Raw genomic sequence first — 24,121 nt, 5'->3', positions numbered from 1 at the left:
GTAAAAAAAACTAGTTTTCTAGAAAAAAATATATTATTAAACTTTATAAAGTAACAAAATTTAATGGATATGGGGAAACCACTTTTCACTCATCACCCATTATACTGTAGATTACGATAGTAATCCACAATATTTTACCATTTTTTTTTAAAGTTTTGTAATGATATTTTTCTTAAATCTGTTTTTGTTAATTTTATCTTTTAAGATTGAGATTGTTGAGAATTTAACACCATAATTTCTTTCCTTTTATTTTTTCTTTATACGAAGTTAGCATGGTTTAAAAGTTTGTCAAGGTAATCTAAATTGCCTTAGTTTACGAGTTTGATGGGTTGTTTTTACTTTAGTTGAATTTAATTTTTTTATAAAAAAAATTTCACATATAGTTAAACAAAATTATTTTTTGAGAAAAGTTATGTTATTAAACTTAATAAAATAAAAAAAATTAAAGGGTTTGAGGAAATTATTATTCATCCACAAACATTGCACTATGAATGACAATAGTAATCTATAGTGTTTTGCTTTCTTCTTCTTTTTTCTTTATGTTCTTTAATTTTTGTTAAATATTTTTTTAATTTTTTTTATCAATTTCATCTTTTAATATCAGGATAGTTGAGAATGTGATTTCATAATTTGTTTTTTTTTTAATTTTACATTTATATAAGGTTAGTATAGTTTAAAAGTTTGTCAAGGTAACCTGAGTTGCCCTGGTTTTTGAGTTTGGTGGGCTGTCTTTTTTTTTAATTGAACTTGATTTTTTTATCATCTATTTTTTTCTCATATAGTTAAAAAAAAACAGTTTTAGATAAAAGTTATGTCATCAAACTTTATAAAGTCCACGAACCTATTCGCATGTTTGACTAATTGACTTGATTCGTGTGTCTAAAAAGTTTAAATTTTTTTAATTAGTTTTTTTAATCCTTAGATACTAGATTAATTGGAAATTCAATTTCATAATTGGTTTCACTTTTTATGATGTTACTATAATTTAAAAAACATATCTCAATATTGTGTTGATATTTAATTTCACAATCGTCTATTTTTTATTATATAATTAAATTAAAAAATAGTTTTTAAAAAAAAATTATGATCTCAATGGAGTCTATAATTCAGTTCACAGATTTGGTATACTAACACGACCTACCCGATTCCTAGGTTTAACGAGTTTACTCACAAGATATGGTTTTTTTTTCTTTTAATTTATTCTTTTTTTATTTTATCTTTTAATATTAGATTGGTTAGGAAATAACTTGTATTATTGATTTTTGTTTACTTTCTATAGGAATAATTGTGTCAAATAAATATCTATTTTTAAGTTGATGTTCAATTTTATAAGTATTTATTTTTATCATATAATTAAATAAAAAAATTTATTAAAAAAATTTATTATACCTGATAGAGTGTATAACTTGGGTCATAGGAAGGCTAAAGCTCAAAGTAAATCTAATATGTTATTATATCAATATTAAAAAAAAAATTAATACACTTGCATGGTTGTAATTGAACAATGCGAAGCTATTATTATTGAATATAGGATCTATGAATTGCTGACAACCTAATTTGTTTCACGAGGGAATATGAAATATGTCTTTAATTTTAATTTTAATTAACGCACAAATTGGTTAGAGAATATTTCTTACCTTTAAGAAAATTATTTGACAAGAAAATCTATATCTGTGTGTGTGTGTTTAGTTATTTTGCGAGGCATATTCTTGCTATGTATCGCAATTACATGCACTCTTACGTGACTATTATCCATTATTCTTTGAAAAAAGGGTCTCTCCCACATGCTTAGAGTGACAGAGGGTCTCCCATGGCAGCGAACATCTGCCATATCCATATTCTCTTAAAGTCTGTGAAAGAAAGAAAAAAATCTTCCAAGACATTATGGCTATAGCTTTGTTTCCTAAATTAAAAACAGGAAAAATTATCACAGCAACTAATTTTTATCTTGATTTGGAAAGAAAATCAATGTTAGTGGTCATGGAAATCTTTTATATTTCCTATATAATAAAGGGCCATAAGGGTTATAGAAATATTATTGTTACATTGAGTGTTGTGTTAGGTTTTTGGAGTTCTTAGCAGTCTGCTATTAAAGGTACTTTCTTTTGCTTTCTATTATTTTGATTTTATTTTCTTTCTTTGTCTTTGTATCTTTTATAGTAATAATAACTGTTATTTTTCATGAGAAAATTAGCTTTTTTTGTTGTTTGGAAGGAAAAAATCTAGCTTCTATTTCAAGGTTGCATGAGAGCTTTTTACCTTTTAAACTCTTCTTTTCATATGCTTTATAGGGTTATAGATTTTTTTTTCTTGATTTTAATCCTAATTTAGGACCATTTAGGTTGAAGGGGAACATGTAAATATTCCTAGCAAGAGATGATTATTTATTTATTTATTTACGGTGTAATGATTATTTTGTTACCACAATTCTTGTTTCAATTTAATTGAACAATAAATCAATGAAATTGTGTTCTGATTGTGGTGGTTCGGTTTCCTTCTGTTGCTCTTTTGCTTTCTATGCTGGTGATGTATTGACTCCATTTCTTTATTTTTTTTATTATTATTTAAATTTGAATAAGTGCTTCTATGGTGTGGTTTAGTGCACTGTTTGTGGAGAAATAATTAATTATATCGCCCACTCGTATAATTGAATCAAATCATTTTTTTCTTTGGTTTCTGTCCTTTCTTGGTAATGTCTCCTCCAACCCTGTTACCTAAAATACTAACTGATGTTACTGTAGCTTAGAGCATGGCCAGCACCCCATTTTGAAGCGGCTTTGCTACACTGTTGTCTCTAACATCGTTGTCTTTAGCATCCAATTCCCATGCACTGGGAGGAACATCCACAGCAGGGGAGCTGTTGAGAAACCCTTGAGGCTGCAGCATTCCACAAACATCACTCAATGGCTCGTTTTTTGTTTTCGACACATTTAGCAGCTCATTTTCAATCCAATCTTCCCTCTCGGCTTGTTTATAATTCATGTTGCCTCTTGCAGCAAACTATCATATCATATTTTCTTATCCTCCTTACATAAAAATATGTTTTGTCGATGATTTTTTTTAATCAAGTTGCATTATCAAGTGATGCGTGTTGTGTAAACTGGGATTTATCCCAGCTTTTGTTGCATGGATATATTCAGAGTTCCTAGAGCATAAGAAACCTTTATCCCTAAAGATAGTGATTTATCACAGTTTATAGTGATTGATATTAATTTTCCCTACTGTGCAATACGAATTTTAGTTACTATATTGATATAAAAGAGATAAATATATAGAATAGATAAAGATAGTGAAAACATCTTATTTTATTTATGTTTTTGTTTTTTATGTCATTGATGCTTTGTGTTTATGATAATTGTCACCGTTGTGCTAGATCAAACAATGGGTCAAAAAAGAATCAAAATGGAATTGATAAGGAAGGAGAAATCTCGTATGCTTACATTCAGGAAGAGGAAGGCAGGTTTGCTTAAAAAGGCTTCTGAGTTCTCTATTCTTTGCGGTGTTGATGCATGCGTCATAATCTTTGGACCAAAGGAGAAGGATGATCATCAGCCTGTAGCACCTGAGACTTGGCCTCCAAGTTCTGAAGAGGTTAGGTGTATTATTAGCAGGTACAAGGGTAGTGATCAACCAAGAAGATGCTATCAGGTCTCTGATTACTTTGCTGATAAAAAGAAACAGATTGATTCTGAGCTTGCAAGATTGCACAAGCAAATTATCAAAACTAAGTACCCTGCATGGGATGATCGTCTCAACAGCCTTTATGCAGATCAATTAAGGGTTCTTGTTGGTCATTTGGATGCTAAAATCGATCTTACTGAGAAGAAACTTGGAAGTTTCAACTCAAATCAGTATTCCATGGGTGCACCAGGGGTGCAAGCTGCCTCGCTTAGTCCAAGCGTTTCTCACGACAATATGGAAAGCTACATGAAGAGCAGAGATGACAATTTACTGCAGCTTATTCACAATTCGAATCCCTTTGATGCTCAACCAGCTATGGTATTCTACCCTGAGCAGAGTTCTCACGTCACCAACTTACTGGAGAGGAAGTATAGCAATGGCTGCCCAACAGACTTGCAGGTTTACTATGAACCAAGGCCTTTAGATGATCAATTACTAGTCGGTTTTCAATCTAAACAGACTTCTTATAGGACTACAAGGAATGCAAGTTTTTGGGAGAGCAACAATGGCAACTGCTATTCAACAGACCTGCAACTTTACTTAGAACCAAATCCATTGAATATTGTTCAACCACCGATGCATTTCCAACCTAAGCAGAATGTTCGTAGGACTTCTTCATATCTACATGCAATGGAAGATGCGATTATGAAGATGGCATGCGATCAGAATACCAGCGATCAATTTGGTTGTAAGCTGTCTAGTAGTAGTAATCTGCCTTGTGCTAACCGCACACCATGGATGTGGGATAATGTATGGTTCAACAATGCTGATTCCTCAGTGAGCTATATTGCTCCAACCACGCAGCCAATTATGTCATCTATACAATTTCCCATGTCAAGCTTTCCTCATCAGATGCAGTCTTCTGAAGCAAGTGATTTCACTGGTAACCTTGAGTTTGAAGGGAAGGGTCAAGGCTACAACTAGATGCATGCAGGATTTTAAATTTTTTTCTTACAAATTATGCTTTAATAACAGTAAGCTACCACTTCAAGTTTCTTGAACAGCTTTGAACAATAACCCAGATCTAATTACAGTGATTTTTAGCTCTACATTTTGATGTATGAGGAGATGATTTGGGAATATCAAATTATCATCCATAATTACAGTGATTTTTAGTTCTACATTTTGATGTGTATTAGTGGAGACCAAGACGTTTAAAGAAGTTCAAAAACCAAAAACATATATATAGAGAGAGAAAGAGACTATCGAAGCTCTCTCCCATGTCCCTTGCAAAAATGTTGTTTCCTCCTTTAAAACCCACCAGTAGCTGTCTATTATCAGCTAGCTGGCTAGCTAGTGCAGTAGTGCATTTCACTTTCTCTATAAAGAGCAAAGTCTGAAGTCTAAACCCATCCCTCAAGTTCTAGCTCTAGCAGTACACATTTCCATGTCCAATCAAGAAGCAACCAATTATTATGCATGCAAGTCTTGAAAGTTTTACAGTAGTAGTAAATGTTTTGATTTTGAATTGTGTTTATGCATTTTAACGCTGAATTAATCTTGATATTAATGTGCTTGAACCAGATTATGAAAAAGTTTGTACCAATGCTGATTCTGCCATAGCTTGTTTGGAATATCCAATCTAAAATTCTTTAAAAATGGTCACCGTCAACTTGGTTACGTTCATATGAAATTTCAATTCTCACCATGAGATAGGGCCTATCAGGAATCCTGAACCTGAGAAAAAGAAAGGCATATGCGTTCTCAGCGTGGAATTATCTTCTTCATATCCAGGATGCATTCAAAGTTTCATGCAGCATAGCACTTGACAAACCTTGCTGCTGTTTGCCCTATGAACATCGTAAAAAATATGGTGAACTTGAAACATGTATCAGATTCTGCTCCAAATTAACCTGAAACAACATTATAAAATGTACTTGATGGTGAACTTGCTTAGTTTCATGATAAAAACATCTATCAGATTCTGCTCCAAATTAACCTGAAATAACATTATAAAATGTTCTTGATGGTGAACTTGCTTAGTTTCATGATTGATTGCCATTTATTTTACACAAGCAAAAGAAGGAGGGAAATGAAAAAAAATTGGTGGGTTTTTTCTTTCCATCATGAAATTGATGCTCGAATGTCTGTATGATTCCCAAATTTGACATGACACTAAAAAAGGTAACAGACATTTTATAGGCAAAGCTTAAAAAGATGGAGAATAATTAATTTTTTCATGATATTTTGCCTCAATGTTCAATCGCCATCCTGATTGTTTACATTTCTTCCAAGTTCTATCGAATTTTGATCTAAAGGAGAAAGGATGGATACCATAATCAACTTGAAAAAGTTTGTACCAATGCTGATTCTGCTATAATCTGCTGGGAATATCCAATCTAAAATTCTTGAAAGATAGTCCCAATCAGCCTGGTTACGTTCAGATGAAGTTTCAATTCTCACCACCAGACAGGATCGGACCTGTCAGGTTTTCTTATCCTCTCTCGGAATCCTGAACCTGAGAAATAGTTCTGTGAGCATTAGAATTGCTACTTCAGGCATATCATTTCCCACCAGAGCATATCCAAGCTTAGCAAAGCAAAGGGATTGATTGCCAGATCCAACACTAGATCTTATTCAAAAAGCTGTCATTGAACGATTTCGAACCAAAAACTTGTTGTTCGACGACATATTGCGTCCTGAAAGTAATTTTAAATTATTTTCTAACATAAAAAAAACCTTAATTATTATCGTGACAGAATCAATCATGTTACAGAACCCTTCTCTAGTGATGAATTACAGGAACCAATAATGCTAAACCAAATGGGGAATCAAATTGATTTGGTCCATATATGATAAGATCAAATCCATGAGAAACTTCGACTCAACAGCTCTGCATATATTCTTACTTACCCCGTTTGAGAATCAATGCTACACAGAAATGAAAAATCATTACATATATTCTTTCTCTACCTTAAGTTCTTTTTAATTTTTCAAACAACATGGTACCTGGAAAGAGACAATTTTTTTTCTAAAATTAAGCTTTAAGACGTCCCTCTAGTTTCATAATTTTCTTAATGAGGCCCTTCACCGATTAATTTTCTTGATATGCCCCTCTTACGTAAATAAGTCCTTCCACCCAGATTCAGATGTTAAATACAGAGATGGCTTATGAAAATTATAAAATAAGATGCTTGTGAGATTATTAACATGTAGAATCACTCCTTGCGTGTGTAGAGTGTTTTTAAAAAATTATTTTTTAATTTAAAATATATTAAAGTAATTTGTTTGTTCATTTAAAGGTTTATTGAAGGTCAATTTTGGTGATTGATGTGCATTCATATAGTTTCATAAGAATATTCAATCTACAAGGAATTTTTCTACCAATATGATAGCTTTCTATGTCTTTGTGCCTTCATTTCTTGGAAGAAAATCATCATATTGCATTGATTCTTTTTAACTAATTGAGTTAAATATTTATTTTAAGATGATGTTTTTATTTTTATTTTATTTATTTATTGAGTTATTTTGTGAGGTATAGCCGATTATCCATTATTCTTTGAAAAAAGGGCCTCTCCCACATGCTTGCTTAAAATGACAGAGGCAAGGTGCCTCTCATGGCAGCCAACATCTACCATATCCATATTCTCTTAAAGCCTATGAAAGAAAAAAAAAATCTTCCAAAAAAATACTTTTCCAAAGATATTTTTTAGAGCAATCCAAGTCTTCCTAGTCGTTCAAAAAATAGAATATGTATAATTCGGACAGAATAAGGACTAAAATCCTTGTTGTAATTTGTCTGAAATTACCCCCGAGCAAATTTCTTGTCCCGTCATAAAAGATGGAATTTTATATTATCCGTTTCTTATTTATCACTTTTTTTCTTTAATTTGATTAAATAAAATTTGACCAATTTTATCAAAATGAATGTTTTAATTTGATTAAATTTTATATAATTTGTTTTATAACCAAATATGAAATATATCTTTAAAATCATCCAATTAGAGAATTTAATTTTGATTAATGCACAAATCAATACGAGAATATCTCCCACCTTTGAAAAAATTATTTCACAAGGATGTCTCTATTTTATTTTATTTTATTTTTGAGTTATTTTGCAAGGTATATTCTTGTTATGTATCCATTATTCTTTGAAAAAAGGGCCTCTCCCACATGCTTAAATTGACAAAGAGGCAATGTGCCTCTCATGACCATATCCATATTCTCTTAGTATTCGAAAGAGAGAGAAAATTCCTCCAAGAAAATACATTTCCAAGGATATTTCTTAGAAGAATATTGTAAGTCTTCCAAGTCGTTCAAAAAATAAAATATGTTTTCAAACCATCTGTCTCTAAACTCTTTTCAATAATTTTAAGCCAATTCAAGTTGAGTTTAGATTCCAACCACTTTAAAAATGACAAGATAAGTTGTGAAATGTTCCAAGTATATTTCCTTGTTCTGTCTGGATGATTGTGTGAAAATATGAAAGTAGTTGTTTTTTTAAAAAAAAATTATTTTAAAATATATATAAAAAATATTTTTTAAAAAAAATTATTTTTAATATTAATATATTAAAATAATCTAAAAATATAAAAAAATATATTAATTTAAAAAAAATCAAAATTTTTCAAAAATAATTTCAAACACTAACTAAGATATTTCTTAAAGAATTTATTGTCTCGCTATAGAGGATGGAATAAAATTATCTAGTAAAACAGGAAAAAATCATTATTTTTTAGTTTTTTATTTCATCTATTTATTTATTTATTTTATTTGATTAGCTATAATTTAACCAAGTTTATTTAAATGAGTATTTATATGTAAAGGCTTCATTGCAAATATATATATATATATATATATATATAAACACTAAATTGAGTGTGATATAAAAACAGAGGACTTTAAAAACAAGTTGTTTATATGTAAAGGCTTCATTGCATATATATATATATATATAAACACTAAATTGAGTGTGATATAAAAACAGAGGACTTTAAAAACAAGTTGTGTTTGAGAACCTGGTTGAATTATATTTTTTTACAATTAAATTTTTTATATAAAATTAATTTTTTATTTTTATATTATTTTGATTTATTAATATTAAAATTAATTTTTAAAAAATAAAAAAAATATTATTCTTATATATTAAAAAAAAATACAATTTAAACCGCAACCCAACCCAGTCGCAGTAAGTCAGTATAAAATCTAATCATTTGATTGTACGGGTCAGGCGTGCCCTTTTCTTTTATTTATTCTTGAAAAAATATAAAATTAATCAATGACATGGTAGCCAAGATCGATCCTTAGCTACATGAACTAGACAACAAAACTATTAAAGAAAGAAGAGCTGGGCACCCAACGACCAATCAGTCACACATGATGCAGCCACTGAGCTGTCCGTTCTGCGCTGACGATGCCACTGCATAAGTGCCATAGGTTTCTTGTCCCCACAGCGGGTTGGTGTAGCTGTCAGTGATTTAGTTTTGTTCTATATATTTTTAATAAATTGTTTTTAAGAGTTTAATTTATATATATATATATAAAAAACTTATATATACTTTAATTCGACTGGGAATCATTCTTCATTTAAATTAAATGTTTTTTATAAATGAAGTATAACTCTAGTTGTCCGAGTCAGTCAGTCGATTTACGTATATCATAATTAATTTTTAAATTCATTAAATATCTTATAAACTTAATAAATAAATAAAATATTTTAAAATTAACAGATATATATATATATATATATATAACTCAAATCTAGATTACAGAAATAAAAAATTCCTTGCCAAGGACCACCAGTCCACAAACCTTGATGCATGAAGTCAAGAGTTTTATTTAATCAGGAGTTGCAGTATTTCACTCCCAACTTGCGAGTCCTGGTTTAATGATAATTCAAATCTCACATGTAATAATAATAATAATAATAATATATAATGATGATATATTTATATAATCGTCTGACATAGTAGCTGTTTTAAGCAGTATTTTGAACCTCGTCATCGATACAAATGTGGTAGGGATCTTTTATTTTAAATTAATGATGCTATTTATTTATTTATTCTCTATGGTCAGAATTCATGCCTCATTGAAAACATGGTATTTTGAGATTCGTATGTAATAAATACGTTGCAAGGCAGCTCACTTCATTTATAATTTCACCAACTTTGAATTTAAAATCTGTTCTAGTGGATGCATCTACACACAAAATAATAATAATAATAATAATAATGAAAAAAAAAAAGATAAAGCATCTACGTCTCCATCTTGGACGGTATTGTAAAACTTTAGCTTTGAAGATATATTCGCACGGATGAAAGGTATTTCATTTTTTTGTTTTTTTCTACTTTTTTTTATGTGGTTGAAATTATCATCTTGTTGAAAACATGGTGTTTTGAGATGTGCATGTAGCGGATCTTCTAATTTTTAAATAACAGGTGTTTATAAATAAAAATTATGTTATTTTAACTTTTATAAAATTAAAATTTAGAATGAAATTATATACGTGTCAATATAAACTATTTAGTTGATTAAATAATCTTTTTATATGACCAGACTAAAAATAAAAATTACTAGATAATGTAGCCACGTGACAAATAGATAATGAAAAAATAGTTATAAATCTCTCTTTTTATGTATTTTTTTATTATTATATATATCCAGATTAGTTTATGTATATATCAATTAATTATATTGAATTCTAATTTTTTATTTTTCCATTAAGTTTCATATTCCTCTAAATAAAAGCTTTTTTTTTATGTTAAACTTTCTAACTTTCGCCTTCTTCATGATAGTAAAAGTTAAAATGAGATTTTATAGATATTCTTGTATAGTTTTTGTATTTATTATTCATTTGCCATACTACCATTTAGTTCAAATCTAAAAATAAATTATAAAACATAATTTTAAAATATTTAGTTTGAGTTTGAGGATACTAGTAACATGAAAAAATAAAATCAAGCAAATATTTATGGAACAAACAGTGGTGTTTATTTTTTTAATATACATTAGCAATATGATGCACGGTATTTTTATAAAAATAATTTTTAATTAAAAATATATTATTTTTGTATATTAGCGTGTTAGAATTATTAAAAATATCTAAAAAGTAAATTGTTATTTTTTAAATCAAAATTTAAATTAAAAAAGGCAAGCTTTACGTAGTGAACACCACTCCTTTAAAATCAAAGCTTGCCTAGCGAACACCACTCCTTTAAAATCAAAGCAAATTTGAAGCGTTTCACACCTTGGGAGAGGCTACAACCTGTCATGGGACACGCTATAGGACGTCTTTTACTTTGGTCGGTCGTCCCTGTCCTTCGCTGGTCCAATTCCCTCTGTGTCAAAATGAAAGCCACGTTGTCAACAGTGAAGACTGGCTGAGCTGTTCATGGCCTTCCTCCCTTCAAAATCAGAAAACACTGTCCATGTTTTTTAATTAAAAACATATTAAAATATTTGACCGCCTCGGTCAAATTTTTTTAAAAATAGAGTTTTTTTTATTATTTTAAAAAATAATAAGTCTGGACCCACCTTCTGAACTATGACTCAGAGTCTCGCGTCTGGTTTTGACAGTGAGAACCAAACGAAGTCAACAGACGTAAGTTACTTGCTAACTCCAGACCACTGTTTGGTTGATGACGAGGATGCAACCCGCCGGTCATTGATTTCAAAGAAAAAGCCACAGCAAACGCAATTAGCATTCTAGCCTCGTATCTTATTTGAAATGTTTCTGTGATTATTTTTTAAATATTTTTTATATTAAAATATTTTTTAATTTTAAAAAATTATTTTTAATATTAAAATATTAAAATGATTTAAAAACATTAAAAACATATTAATTTAAAATAAATAAATAAATTTAAATTTTTTTTAAAAGTATTTTTGAAACCCCGAAAATAGTAAAACTTATTTCAAAATATTTCTTGCAAAAATCACATCACAGCCACCATGCTTTCTTTTTTTATTATTGTTATTAAAAAACACCATTATTTAATTTTTTTACATCTTAATATTTTGTACAAACACCGTGGGACTGAGAGAATATATCTATAAGAAATATTTTTTTATAGTTTTTTTAAATTCAAACCAAAATTGATAACGTGAAGGGTCAACCTATCAATCCAAGTCTCAGAAATACTCGCCAATTAAAAATGAAAAATAGACTTGAATGTGAAGTTTCAGGGGCGGCGCCAGAAGACTTAATTAGAGGGGTTAAATTAAAAAAAGGTTTCTCAGGGAATCAAGATTTAAATTTCTCTTGACTTCAGAGCTAAGACTATAAATCATCTGGGGCCGAAAAGAAAATTCTTGCAAGTGCCGGGGCCGCTGCCTGCCCCTGCCCCTGCCACCGCCCCTGCCACCAGAGAGCTTTAACTTTTCTTCTTCTTCTTGACCTTTATATATATATATATTGGTGTGCTTAAACATTTTTTTTAAACGAATAAGTATGATTATGCAAAGATATTTTATATACTTAAGATAATTAATTTTGATCAGGAGTCCAATTATACGTACGAGAGAAGTTTCTAGTAGGGGACAAATTGCGGAGCAATCCTGTACAGGTCCAGTGACGGGGCTCAACTTTGATGTGATTGCTCCCATTACACTACTGTGAAATAAAATATATAATAAAAATCATTATCTCAAGCCAGCATCACTACCATGTAAACCGTCTAAAATCCCGTTTATAAAATTTTTTTTTTTTATTATTACGTAAACTTGGCTCGCTCCTCTATCGCTGTAAAATGCATGTTATGAGTTGCAATGAATTATTATTTATAATGATTTATAATTATAATTTTTTAATTAATTTAATATTAAAAAATAAAATTTTAAAAAATCATAAAAAAATTATATAAAAAGATATTATAGTGATCTATAGTGTTACGTAAAAAAACTTTAATAAAATTAAATTTTAATCAGTTTAATATTAAAAAAATAATATCAATATAAATAATTTAAAAAAAAAAATATTAAAAAGATCACAAAAAAAACTAAAAAAATTATGCAAGGAAAAACTGTATTAATCCTTGGTGTTTTATGAGAAAAGTTACACTGTTTTTCCTATATAATTTAATCTTGCTTGTAATTTTAATTCTTAACCAGCTTAATATTAAAAAAATAAGATTTAAAAAAATAATTTAAAAAAATATAAAAAATAATATAAGAAAAAATATTATAGCAATCTATAGTAATTTATGAAAAAAACTAAAATGTTATCCTCACATGTTGTAATTGTCATTATTAATCAATTCAATATTAAAAAATAAAATAAAATAATAATTTTAAAAAATATAAAAAACAAAAAAACACATGAAAAAACACTATAACAATAACAATATTTTAAAAAAAATATAAAAATAAATTCTTAATAGTAAAAAAAAAATACTAAATTCATTTTGAGCAGATACTAAATTCTCCATCCAATTTAGCTTATTACTTAATTCTCCATCATTCGGTACTTGGTAATGAGAAGATTTCAATAAAAAACAATAATTTATATCCAATGAGAATTCTCCACAACAAACATCGTATGATATTGGAATATATAATATAAAATCTTTTATTATTTTTACAGAATGGAAAAAAAGTGATAAATCTACTTAATCAATTGTCACTTAATGTGTTCTTATACAGATTTAAACAATCAATACGCAAAAAAATGCGATTAGTAGAATTAAAACTCATAGTGATTAAAAACAACTAAAAAATAATCCTCTAAAAAAATAAATAATAATATATTTTCACCTGAGCAAATATATTTTTATCATATTCTTATCAAATAATTCATTTTCATTAATGGAATTTCTCCTTGTTATATTTTTTTAATGTCCTGCATTACTTTTTTTCCAACCTTTTTTGGTAAATAATTAGATGCTTTGATTAATTAACAATAATTGTACAGTGATCATAGTGGATCAAGGCAATTAATTAGATGCTTTGATTGCCATCTTGGAATTATCTTAAATTCCAATCATGCCAAGATATAATTGCTGGTTCATGCGGCATGCGAGATGCTGCTTTTCTTTCCCTGGCAGTGCTGCCGGTGCGCTGTCGTTTCATGCAATGCCGGAGAGCTAGGGAGCATGATTGCTGGATCTCCCGAGAAATTTGTGATCCTATCTTGATTGGGTTTAGATTTTTAGTTGAATGGAAAAAATATTTACTTGATAAATACTAATTGATATAGTTAGAATTTTAATAATTTATTTGATTTGATTTAAACTTGGTAGAGTTAAGGAAAAACACAAAAAAATATTATTATTTTAATAAAAAAATAATCAATTAAAATTGTTCTAATACCCTGTAAATTCTTCTGATGATCTAGTAATTTCGAGTTAGTTTAAACTTGCAATTACAATATTAAATGAACATGAAGTTATAATTTTAAAAGTTTTTAATTAAATTATATTTAATATTATGATTTTCTCATAGAATTATTTCACTTAAAACTTAAGTTATTAGGTGAGATTTCAAGATATGATTTATATTATTCTTTAATATATTCCCTCAAGTGAAAGGTTTTTAGATTTGAAACTTGCACAGACCCATATTACTTTATACTTAATTTTTATCAAATAAATAAAAATAGTAAAATTCAAGCTCGTGAATTATCAAAGTTTTGCTATTATGTCAAAAAACCATCTCACATAAAACTTTAAACTACTAGGTGAGACTCCAAGATATAATTTATATTATTTTCTAACATATTCAAGATGTTTTTTAAAATATTTTTTTATAAAATATATTAAAATATTTTTTTTATTTTTAACATGAAAATAATAAAATAATACTAAAAATATTAAATTATTTCCTTAATTTTTTTTTTAAAACCTAGAAAAGTGCGATCCAGCAGCACTTTGTAAACAAAGAGTCCGTGTATAAAATCACGTCCACGGTCACACAGCAAGCACAAAAAGTTAGGTCACCATTTTTATCTTTATTTTCATGACTGCAGCAAAGAAACTTGAGATGAGTGGGTAGCTGATTGTATTCAACACAAGAAACAAAAAATGTTTATTTACAATTTTACTAGCTGGGTCCCACTGACAATGCCAGTTTGTCTGATGAACACTTGTGACATCAATGACGCATGATCTTGTCTCTCCATACATTGTGAACTGGTGTCCTTCGTATACCATGCAACAACACACTCACTCTTGTTTGATGATGTATATAGCTCGAGTATGATCACAAATGTTTATTTATTTATTTTTTTTAATTTTAATATACAAGCATTAAAACCATTTAAAAACATATAATGATTTATTTATTTTCTTTTATAGAAGCACTTGATGCGTGCTTTTTATTTATACTATATACTAGTAAATAAATAGAGGATGTCCAATGCAGAGAGCATGAGAAATTAAAAATCAATGACCTCAAAAGCTTACCATCATGGGCATCACACTCAAACACTCTCACTTGAAATCCAACGTCATCTTCCACTGTAAAGCATAAACAAACAATTCTATCTCCAATCTAAAATAATATAATTTATTTTCAACCCATTCTTAACTGGATCCCCATCAAGATCTTATCACATACTTTGATCCATATTGTGCCTCACAAATATGCTGTGGCAATTGATATTCTTATTCTCACACTCCCTGGCTGGCTGGCTGGCTATCTCTTTGTTTTTTTTTTTTTTTTGTATATATATATATATATATATATATATATGTGATATGGGAACTCAAGCGAGGTGATAGCATAAGCTAAAATCCTGAAAACATTGTTAATTATCAAGGAAAAAGGTAGAACCTTTAGCCTCGGGTCCAAAGGAACACCTCCCATTTCTGCCACCACGAGTCACTCACAGCACATTGAAACATCCAACACGGCAAGTGCTATATTGTTACTACCAGCACCGTCCAAGGTTAGCAGCAAACTTCAATTATAGATATATGTAAAAACCAAGAGATAGAAACATTAGTCAATACATTTATTTCCTATCGTTATAAAAGATAAGAGAGAGAGGGAGATCAAAAAGTTGCAGTCTTTCTACTTCTCTCCTTTTCTCTCTCTCCATCTTTTGCATTTGGAAGTCAAGTCCTTTTTGCTTGCTACTCGTTGTTTCTTTATATGTGTGCGCGTGTGGTGTAGGAGGAGGAGAAGGAAAAGAGATATTTTTTTTTGGGTGTTTAAGGTGATACGAAGAGGTTCCTATCAATCACAGGCTGGTTTTGCCTCGACAATCGCCACCGGCTTACCCTGGACGATTTTCGAGGTCAGTAACTTTGGTGTTTTACGTTTCAGATTTCGAGATTTTGCCGTCCATCTCTCTTTGTCTCCTTCTGTTTCTTTAGAAAGAGAGAGTCTGTAGGTAGAAGGATCAAAGCAAAGGCGAAAGGAGGGTTCTTTATAATCTTTCTCTTTCTGTATTCGTGTCCGTTGTTGATGAAAACCTGTTTGTTTCTTTGTGCAATGTGTCTGCAGATTCTATTTCCAATATAGCGACACCTTTCTGTCCAAAACCCAGATGGTGAAATGCCCCTCTTCTTTATACGATTTGATCTTTTCTCCTCTTCATCAAATTGCTGCTGCCTTTCATTGACGACCACAACGAGGGCTTACTTTCTTCAATCACTACCTCTTGTTTCCAATAATGGGTATCATTTTCTTGCTTAATAATATCAGCTCAGAATCAACCAACCCTGTTTTGAAGGCAATTCAAGGCCTGCCCACGTTGGAACTCGCCTCCATTTGTGTGAATTTGACACTTTTTATCGTGTATCTCTTCCTTATCTCTGCAAGGCAGATATTTGTCTGTGCTGGCAGAGTTAGAATCCTTAAGGATGATTCTACAGTTCCCAATCCGACTCCAATTCGAAGGTCTATTGTAGACGGAGAGATTCGTGATGTTATAATCGGTACGGGTTTTAAGTTGTGTCTGTTTTGTTGTTTCTATGTTTTGCTCTTGCAATTCTTGGTGCTGGGGTTTGATGGAGTTGCTCTGATTAGAGAGGCTGTTAAGGGGAAAGATGTGGATTTGTCTGAGATTTGTGTACCTGCTGCACAAGGTTTGGCTTGGTTTGTCTTGAGCTTTTCAGCTCTTCAATGTAAATTTAAGCTGTCTGAGAAATTTCCTGTCTTGTTGAGGGTGTGGTGGTTTTTCTCATTTTTGATTTGTTTGTGTACTTTGTATGTTGACGGGAGCAGTTTTTTTACTGAAGGATCAAAGCATTTGAGTTCTCATGTTGTGGCGAATTTTGCTGCAACCCCAGCTCTTGCTTTTCTATGTTTTGTTGCATTTAGTGGTGTTACTGGTATACAAGTTTGTAGGAACTCTGATCTTCAGGAGCCATTGCTTCTTGAAGAAGAGGCAGGGTGTCTTAAGGTCACTCCTTATAGCGATGCTGGGCTATTCAGCTTAGTAACCCTTTCTTGGTTAAACCCCCTTCTTTCTATTGGCGCAAAGAGACCGCTAGAGCTTAAGGACATTCCTCTTCTTGCACCGAAAGATCGTGCCAAGACAAACTATAAGATTTTGAATTCAAATTGGGAAAGAAGAAAAGCTGAAAATCCTTCCAAGCAACCGTCTTTAGCTTGGGCAATTCTGAAGTCATTCTGGAAGGAAGCAGCTTGCAATGCCATCTTTGCCTTGTTGAACACATTTGTTTCATACGTTGGTCCGTACATGATTAGCTATTTTGTTGATTATCTGGGGGGTAACGAGACTTTCCCTCACGAGGGCTATATTCTTGCTGGGATATTCTTCTCAGCCAAGCTTGTGGAGACGTTAACGACCCGGCAATGGTATCTTGGGGTTGACATCTTGGGTATGCAAGTGAGGTCAGCTTTAACAGCAATGGTGTACCGAAAGGGACTGAAGTTGTCGAGCTTGGCCAAGCAAAATCACACCAGTGGAGAGGTTGTTAACTACATGGCAATTGATGTCCAAAGAGTAGGGGATTACTCTTGGTATCTCCATGATATATGGATGCTTCCCCTGCAAATAGTTCTCGCTCTTGCAATTTTGTATAAGAATGTTGGAATTGCTTCCTTTGCAACTTTGATTGCCACCATTATCTCCATTGTTATCACAATCCCCGTGGCTAGGATACAAGAAGATTATCAAGACAAATTGATGGCTGCCAAGGATGAAAGGATGAGGAAAACATCAGAGTGCCTCAGGAACATGAGGATTCTGAAGTTGCAGGCTTGGGAGGACAGGTATAGAGTAAAATTGGAGGAGATGCGAGGTGTGGAGTTCCGGTGGCTTCGGAGAGCCCTCTATTCACAAGCTTTTATTACCTTCATTTTCTGGAGCTCTCCCATATTTGTCTCAGCTGTCACTTTTGGTACTTCTATATTGTTAGGTGATCAGCTCACAGCGGGAGGTGTTCTTTCTGCTTTGGCCACCTTCAGAATACTACAAGAGCCACTGAGGAATTTCCCTGACTTGGTGTCGATGATGGCCCAGACTAAAGTTTCTCTTGATAGAATTTCCGGATTCCTGCAGGAGGAAGAGTTGCAGGAAGATGCAACCATTGTTCTGCCTCGAAGCATTACAAACCTGGCCATAGAAATTAAAGATGCTGTATTTTGCTGGGATCCTTCTTCTTCTTCAAGGCCCACACTATCAGGGATACAAATGAAAGTCGAGAGGGGGATGCGGGTAGCTGTTTGTGGCGTGGTTGGTTCTGGTAAATCAAGCTTTCTCTCCTGCATCCTTGGCGAGATTCCCAAAATCTCTGGCGAAGTAAGTTAGATTCATGGACCTATTTTCTTAATTTCATAGCTTAAATGATATTTCCGGTTAAATGTGATTTCTTCTTTCTGGAATCTATTATGCATTGAAGATTCATTCCTGTTCTCCCTTTTCATTTTCCAGGTGAGAATTTGTGGCACCGCTGCTTATGTCTCACAGTCAGCATGGATACAATCTGGAAATATTGAAGAAAATATTATATTCGGAAGTCCAATGGATAAAGCAAAGTATAAAAACGTAATCAATGCCTGTTCTCTGAAAAAGGATTTGGAACTCTTCTCACATGGTGATCAGACAATTATTGGTGATAGAGGTATAAACTTGAGCGGTGGCCAGAAGCAGCGGGTTCAACTAGCAAGAGCATTATATCAAGATGCAGACATTTATTTGCTTGATGATCCCTTCAGTGCTGTTGATGCGCATACTGGTTCAGAGTTGTTCAAGGTTGGACTTTTCCTGTGTAAAATCAATGTTGCTTTTCAAATGAATGCAGTTTGCCTAAATGTGTTGTGAACTGCAGGAATACATATTGACAGCATTAGCAAGTAAGACTGTGGTTTTTGTAACCCATCAGGTTGAATTTCTGCCCGCCGCCGATTTAATTCTGGTATGGAGTTGTTTTAATATCTCACCTCTATGTAATGCTTGTGTAATTAAAGAACTGATTTGGTATCTATGGTTTATGTTTTGCATCTCATAGAGTTGCATGTTTCCCTGTTAGCTTGATTTAAATACCAGGTTGTGTTTAATTTGAGACTAGGATAGTCATTCTAACATTCGTGCATAGCCATCTCACCTTTTTTTAACTCAACCAATTTTCTGGTAGCATCATAGGTTCTTAGCATGTACAACTGGGCATCGTCACTTCGTAGAATATTAGCACATGTTTGACTAAAAATGTTGTAACACATTTCAACAAAAGTATCAGATCATGTTTGTGCTTGCTTCATTTTGTAAGACCCTCACTTCACATTTTTTTTGGGGGAAGGGGGGCTTTACAAAAGGTAAATCAGAGATCATGTAATTGATGCTTTGATGCTTCTCTTTCTCCTTCTTTATTCCATAAAAAAATATTCTCTGATATCCATCTTCATCGCACCAGGTTCTCAAGGAAGGCCGCATAATACAGGCGGGGAAATATGATGAACTTTTGCAAGCAGGAACTGACTTTAACACCTTAGTCTCAGCTCACAATGAAGCAATTGGGGCTATGGATATTCTAAATCACTCATCAGATGAATCAGATGAAAATTTGTTGTTGGATGGATCTGCCACACTACATAAAAAATGCAATGCGGCAGAATGTAGTATCGAATGCTTAGCAAAGGAAGTGCAAGAGAGTGCATCAGCTTCAGATCAGAAAGCAATCAAAGAGAAAAAGAAAGGAAAACGTTCAAGGAAAAAGCAGCTTGTTCAGGAAGAGGAAAGAGTAAGAGGAAGAGTCAGCATGAAGGTTTACTTGTCCTATATGGCTGCAGCATATAAAGGCTTATTGATTCCACTCATAATCCTTGCACAAGCTTTATTTCAGTTTCTTCAAATAGCTAGTAATTGGTGGATGGCCTGGGCAAATCCCCAAATGGAAGGAGGCCAGCCTAGAGTGAGCCCTATGGTCCTTCTTGGTGTTTATATGGCCCTTGCTTTTGGGAGCTCGTGGTTTATATTTGTCAGGGCTGTTCTGGTTGCTACATTTGGTTTAGCAGCAGCTCAGAAATTGTTTCTGAAGATGCTTAGGAGTGTATTCCGAGCACCAATGTCTTTTTTTGACTCTACTCCAGCTGGACGGATCTTGAATCGTGTAAGTTCATCTTTTTTTGCTGGAAATATATATCCTATACATGTTCTCCACCCATATATGGTAGACGACCATTTTCTTTTTCTTTGCTTCCTTTGTCTCTCTTTTGTGTCTTTCACTTTGCTTTGTGCTGATCATTTACAATCTTACAGGTGTCAATTGATCAAAGTGTAGTGGATCTTGATATTCCTTTCAGGCTTGGTGGATTTGCTTCAACTACCATACAGCTTTTTGGGATTGTTGGTGTAATGACCAAAGTCACCTGGCAAGTTTTGCTGCTTGTTGTTCCAATGGCTGTTGCTTGCTTCTGGATGCAGGTGATTAATTATCCTTTTCCCTGAGTTAACAATGGCATTGCTGGTTGCTAGACAAGATTAGGGAAATGAACAGATATTGCTTTGTAATTATGCAAACTGATTCTAGAGACCACTGATATGTGATGTGTGGTCATGAACGAAATTGGACATCATGTTGCTTCAAATATAAGCTGCAGAGGTCTAATATCTCGTTCACACTAGGCAGTCACAAGAGTCTCATTTTGAGTAAAGCATAAAATCCACAAGGTGTATGTTGGGAGTTAATCGTCAATCTTTTTCTTGACTTCCATTTCAGTAACAATCCTTTGTTCCTTCAAGGTTCACTCAATGTAGTCTTTTACGTCTTTAAACATTATATTACCCTTTTTGCAACTAAAGTCAATACACATTGCCGCTGTACCCATCGTATAAATTGATATCTGTATGGTTTCAGAAACTGATTTTTTTTTGGTTTGATGATTCAAATGCTTGAAACCTATTCATTTCTCTCCCAGTACCTTGAGCTGTTCCAATCATCACCGATGAAATTTAATTTCCACTAAATAATTAGAAAAGATTTGAGGTTGTTGATGATGAACATAAATCCTATAGCATTTTGACTTTAACTACCCATTTAAGAATTCATATTCTGTTAAATCTATTGTATCAATGGTATTGAAGGATAAATTGCCTTATTATTAGTATCCATGATTGCAGAAATACTACATGGCTTCATCAAGGGAACTGGTCCGTATTGTTAGCATCCAGAAATCTCCAATCATCCATCTTTTTGGTGAGACAATTGCAGGAGCAGCCACAATAAGGGGCTTTGGGCAAGAGAAAAGGTTCATGAAGAGGAATCTGTATCTTCTTGATTGTTTTGCTCGTCCATTCTTTTGCAGTCTTGCTGCTATTGAGTGGCTCTGCCTACGCATGGAATTGCTTTCAACCTTTGTATTTGCTTTCTGCATGGTTTTACTTGTTAGCTTTCCCCAGGGAAGTATTGATCCAAGTAAGGATGTTACTGTGCATTACTTGATCTATCTGATAATATGTAACATTTGGAATTTGTGAATTTATGGTTCTTCTATTTACATTTGCTTGTTTTTTACAGGCATGGCGGGGCTTGCTGTGACATATGGCCTTAATTTAAATGCACGCTTATCACGGTGGATACTTAGCTTTTGCAAGCTTGAAAATAAAATTATTTCCATTGAAAGGATCTATCAGTATAGCCAACTTCCTGGTGAAGCCCCACCAGTTATAGAGGATTCTCGCCCTCCATCCTCATGGCCAGAGAATGGAACAATTGATCTGATCGATTTAAAGGTATTTTGTTATGTTATTCCAGTAATGCATGTGCATTGTCATTGTCTTTTAATTGCTCAATATTATTTCGAGTCAGATTTCTTAATCTGTTATATGTTCTATTATTTGCAAAGCATTTCCTAAAGGAGAATCATAATCCCTTTTTTCTGGAATTGATTTCCCTTATCCTTTGGCCATAATCATTTTGATTTGAGTCTGTTATTAACAATCAGCAATGTTTTTATTTCTGAAGGTTCGTTATGGTGAGAATCTTCCTATGGTGCTTCATGGGATATCCTGTACTTTTCCTGGTGGGAACAAAATTGGAATTGTGGGACGAACTGGAAGTGGTAAATCTACACTGATACAAGCATTATTTCGGTTAATTGAACCAGCTAGTGGGAGGATCATTATAGACAACATTGATATTTCTTCAATTGGCCTCCATGATCTTCGTAGCCGCCTGAGTATCATACCCCAGGATCCTACTTTATTCGAAGGGACCATTAGGGGAAACCTTGATCCCCTTGAAGAACATTCAGATCAGGAAATTTGGCAGGTCTTTCTCTTCTTCCTGAACAATCTCTAAGAATTTAAAAAAATATCGGCGGTGCCTGAATTATTAAAATTATAACTGATCTTGAAATGTCTAAGAATTCTGAGAAATCTGTGCGTGATATTGTTATTATTATAAATTTATTTATTTTGTTCTGGAATTTAGATTCAAGAGTATTTTTTTTCTTTCCAAATTGCAATTCTATTTTTTTTACACAATCCCCAAAGCATGTACTGAATGATCCAATTTAAATCACGGTAGATTAGATGACTTTTATTTCCAGCCTTTAACAATATGTTGCCTTGTATGCCAAAACATAAACTGCATTGAATCTTAAAATTACTTGTATGCATTTATGATGATGTGCCCCAATTAACAGTTTGAATATGTGGCACAGGCTCTCGATAAGTCTCAACTAGGACAGATAGTCCGACAGAAAGAGCTAAAGCTTGACTCACTAGGTATGTAACAACAAATTGTTAATGTAATAGTACTGTCAGTTTTATTGATGCATTCATATAAATGATTGATTGTAATTGAGTGCATAATCTGCAGTTGTGGAAAATGGAGATAACTGGAGTGTGGGACAGCGGCAACTTGTTGCCCTGGGTCGTGCTTTGCTTAAGCAGGCAAGAATTCTGGTGCTTGATGAAGCGACAGCATCTGTTGATACAGCTACTGATAATCTCATTCAAAAGATTATCCGGACAGAGTTTAAGAATTGCACGGTGTGCACAATTGCACATCGCATCCCAACTGTCATTGACAGTGACCTTGTTTTGGTTCTCAGTGATGGTGCGTGCATATATATATAATCCCTATTGCCCCTCTTAGTGAACTCTTACAACTGTCGGGGACTGCTGTGGTAGTCACATTATTAAGCAATTTTTTGAGACGGGTATCCCATGTGTATAATGAGCCACTACAAAATGCTCATGAACCATGTTCTTTTGTGCAGGTCTAGTTGCAGAGTTTGATACTCCAACACGGCTGTTAGAGGATAAATCATCCATGTTTCTAAAGCTGGTAACAGAGTATTCTTCAAGGTCAAGTGGCATACCGGAATTTTGAACTGGATGGCATGCCCAAAACCTCCAGGTGAGAGTCAGCAAGAGCAGGCCAAGGGTTCCAAAATAAAGTGGCTGGTGCTGCTTTCCTTGCAGCTGTTGCATTCAGCAAACTGGAAGACAAATGGGAAGGCTGAAGTCACAGGTGTAGGTGCTTGCACCAAGTCCCTTTAGGAATAAGTAATTTATCATGGCAAGGCAATTCACTACCCTCGAGCATGCATCGCTATCATATTTTGTAACAGAGAATTAAGTTTATTAGTTGGGAAGGGGCAATTGAAAGTTGGCAATAATTACAAGAGAGAAAGAGAACAAATAAGAGGGAACAGTTGTATTTGTTCAATGATGTCCATAAGTAGGGTTTGTATTTCAAAATCATTAGAGCTGAACTAGTCACATGCCAATCCCCACTCATTCCACCCTGATCCAGTGTTGTTGGGGTAGTAGAGAAACTCTTTGATGCTAAGAAATTTTGTCCGCCAGTTTCTCCTTGAATCCTCCTTTTGCTGCTTCCCCCTTTGTTTTTATTCATGTATTTAATCTTCCATTAGTATCTACTTTGGTGTTTGGAGAGAGAAATAATGGTACAGAAGGGACATATCTTTTTTCTTCTTCCTGTCTTGGTATGCTTTTTATGCTATGAAATGGAGATTCAGCTTGTGTTCTAAAAGCTTTTGAAAATAAATGTTATCTTTTTATTTTTTTATTTAAATTAATAATTTTTTATATTTTTTAATTATACTATGCCAAAAATAATTTTTT

The 24,121-nt window shown here is 32.5% G+C and overlaps 2 protein-coding genes across 4 annotated transcripts; both read left to right on the top strand.

The window, feature by feature from the left end:
• The first annotated feature begins 3,381 nt into the window (after window positions 1-3,381).
• Window positions 3,382-4,605, top strand: LOC105125653 (myocyte-specific enhancer factor 2-like). The gene has a single exon (XM_011026196.1). The coding sequence runs from the start codon at window positions 3,382-3,384 to the stop codon at window positions 4,603-4,605; it is 1,224 nt and encodes a 407-aa protein (XP_011024498.1).
• A 10,708-nt stretch (window positions 4,606-15,313) lies between these two features.
• On the top strand, window positions 15,314-23,859 carry ABCC5 (multidrug resistance-associated protein 5). Of its 3 annotated transcripts, none has more exons than XM_011026195.1 (13): window positions 15,314-15,502; window positions 15,730-15,853; window positions 16,063-18,328; window positions 18,461-18,781; window positions 18,858-18,944; window positions 19,440-20,135; window positions 20,285-20,449; window positions 21,146-21,440; window positions 21,543-21,757; window positions 21,990-22,295; window positions 22,690-22,753; window positions 22,848-23,087; window positions 23,251-23,859. In XM_011026195.1, exons 3-13 carry the CDS (start codon window positions 16,232-16,234, stop codon window positions 23,361-23,363), a joined length of 4,599 nt encoding a protein of 1,532 aa, XP_011024497.1. In that variant the 5' UTR covers window positions 15,314-15,502; window positions 15,730-15,853; window positions 16,063-16,231; the 3' UTR covers window positions 23,364-23,859. The 3 variants fall into 3 exon arrangements, 2 of the variants coding, with proteins under 2 accessions (XP_011024497.1, XP_011024496.1); XR_842277.1 differs by lacking the exon at window positions 15,314-15,502 and having other exon boundaries at window positions 15,517-15,853; window positions 23,251-23,631; window positions 23,670-23,857; XM_011026194.1 differs by lacking the exon at window positions 15,314-15,502 and having other exon boundaries at window positions 15,517-15,853.
• Window positions 23,860-24,121: the final 262 nt, after the last annotated feature.

This window comes from Populus euphratica, unplaced genomic scaffold, assembly GCF_000495115.2.
Source record: "Populus euphratica unplaced genomic scaffold, PopEup_1.0 scaffold58.1, whole genome shotgun sequence".
Lineage (NCBI taxonomy): Eukaryota > Viridiplantae > Streptophyta > Magnoliopsida > Malpighiales > Salicaceae > Populus > Populus euphratica.
The sequence above is the reverse complement of the archived record's forward strand: the minus strand, read 5'-3'. Positions and strand labels throughout refer to the sequence as shown.

Excerpts from the sequence above, each read along its gene's own strand:
- LOC105125653 (XM_011026196.1), top strand. The coding sequence starts at position 3,382 with ATGGGTCAAAAAAGAATCAAAATGGAATTGATAAGGAAGGAGAAATCT.
- ABCC5 (XM_011026195.1), top strand. The coding sequence starts at position 16,232 with ATGGGTATCATTTTCTTGCTTAATAATATCAGCTCAGAATCAACCAAC. Across the intron at positions 20,136-20,284 it reads CTGGACGGATCTTGAATCGT|GTGTCAATTGATCAAAGTGT; the intron begins GTAAGTTCATCT and ends ACAATCTTACAG. Across the intron at positions 22,754-22,847 it reads GCTAAAGCTTGACTCACTAG|TTGTGGAAAATGGAGATAAC; the intron begins GTATGTAACAAC and ends CATAATCTGCAG.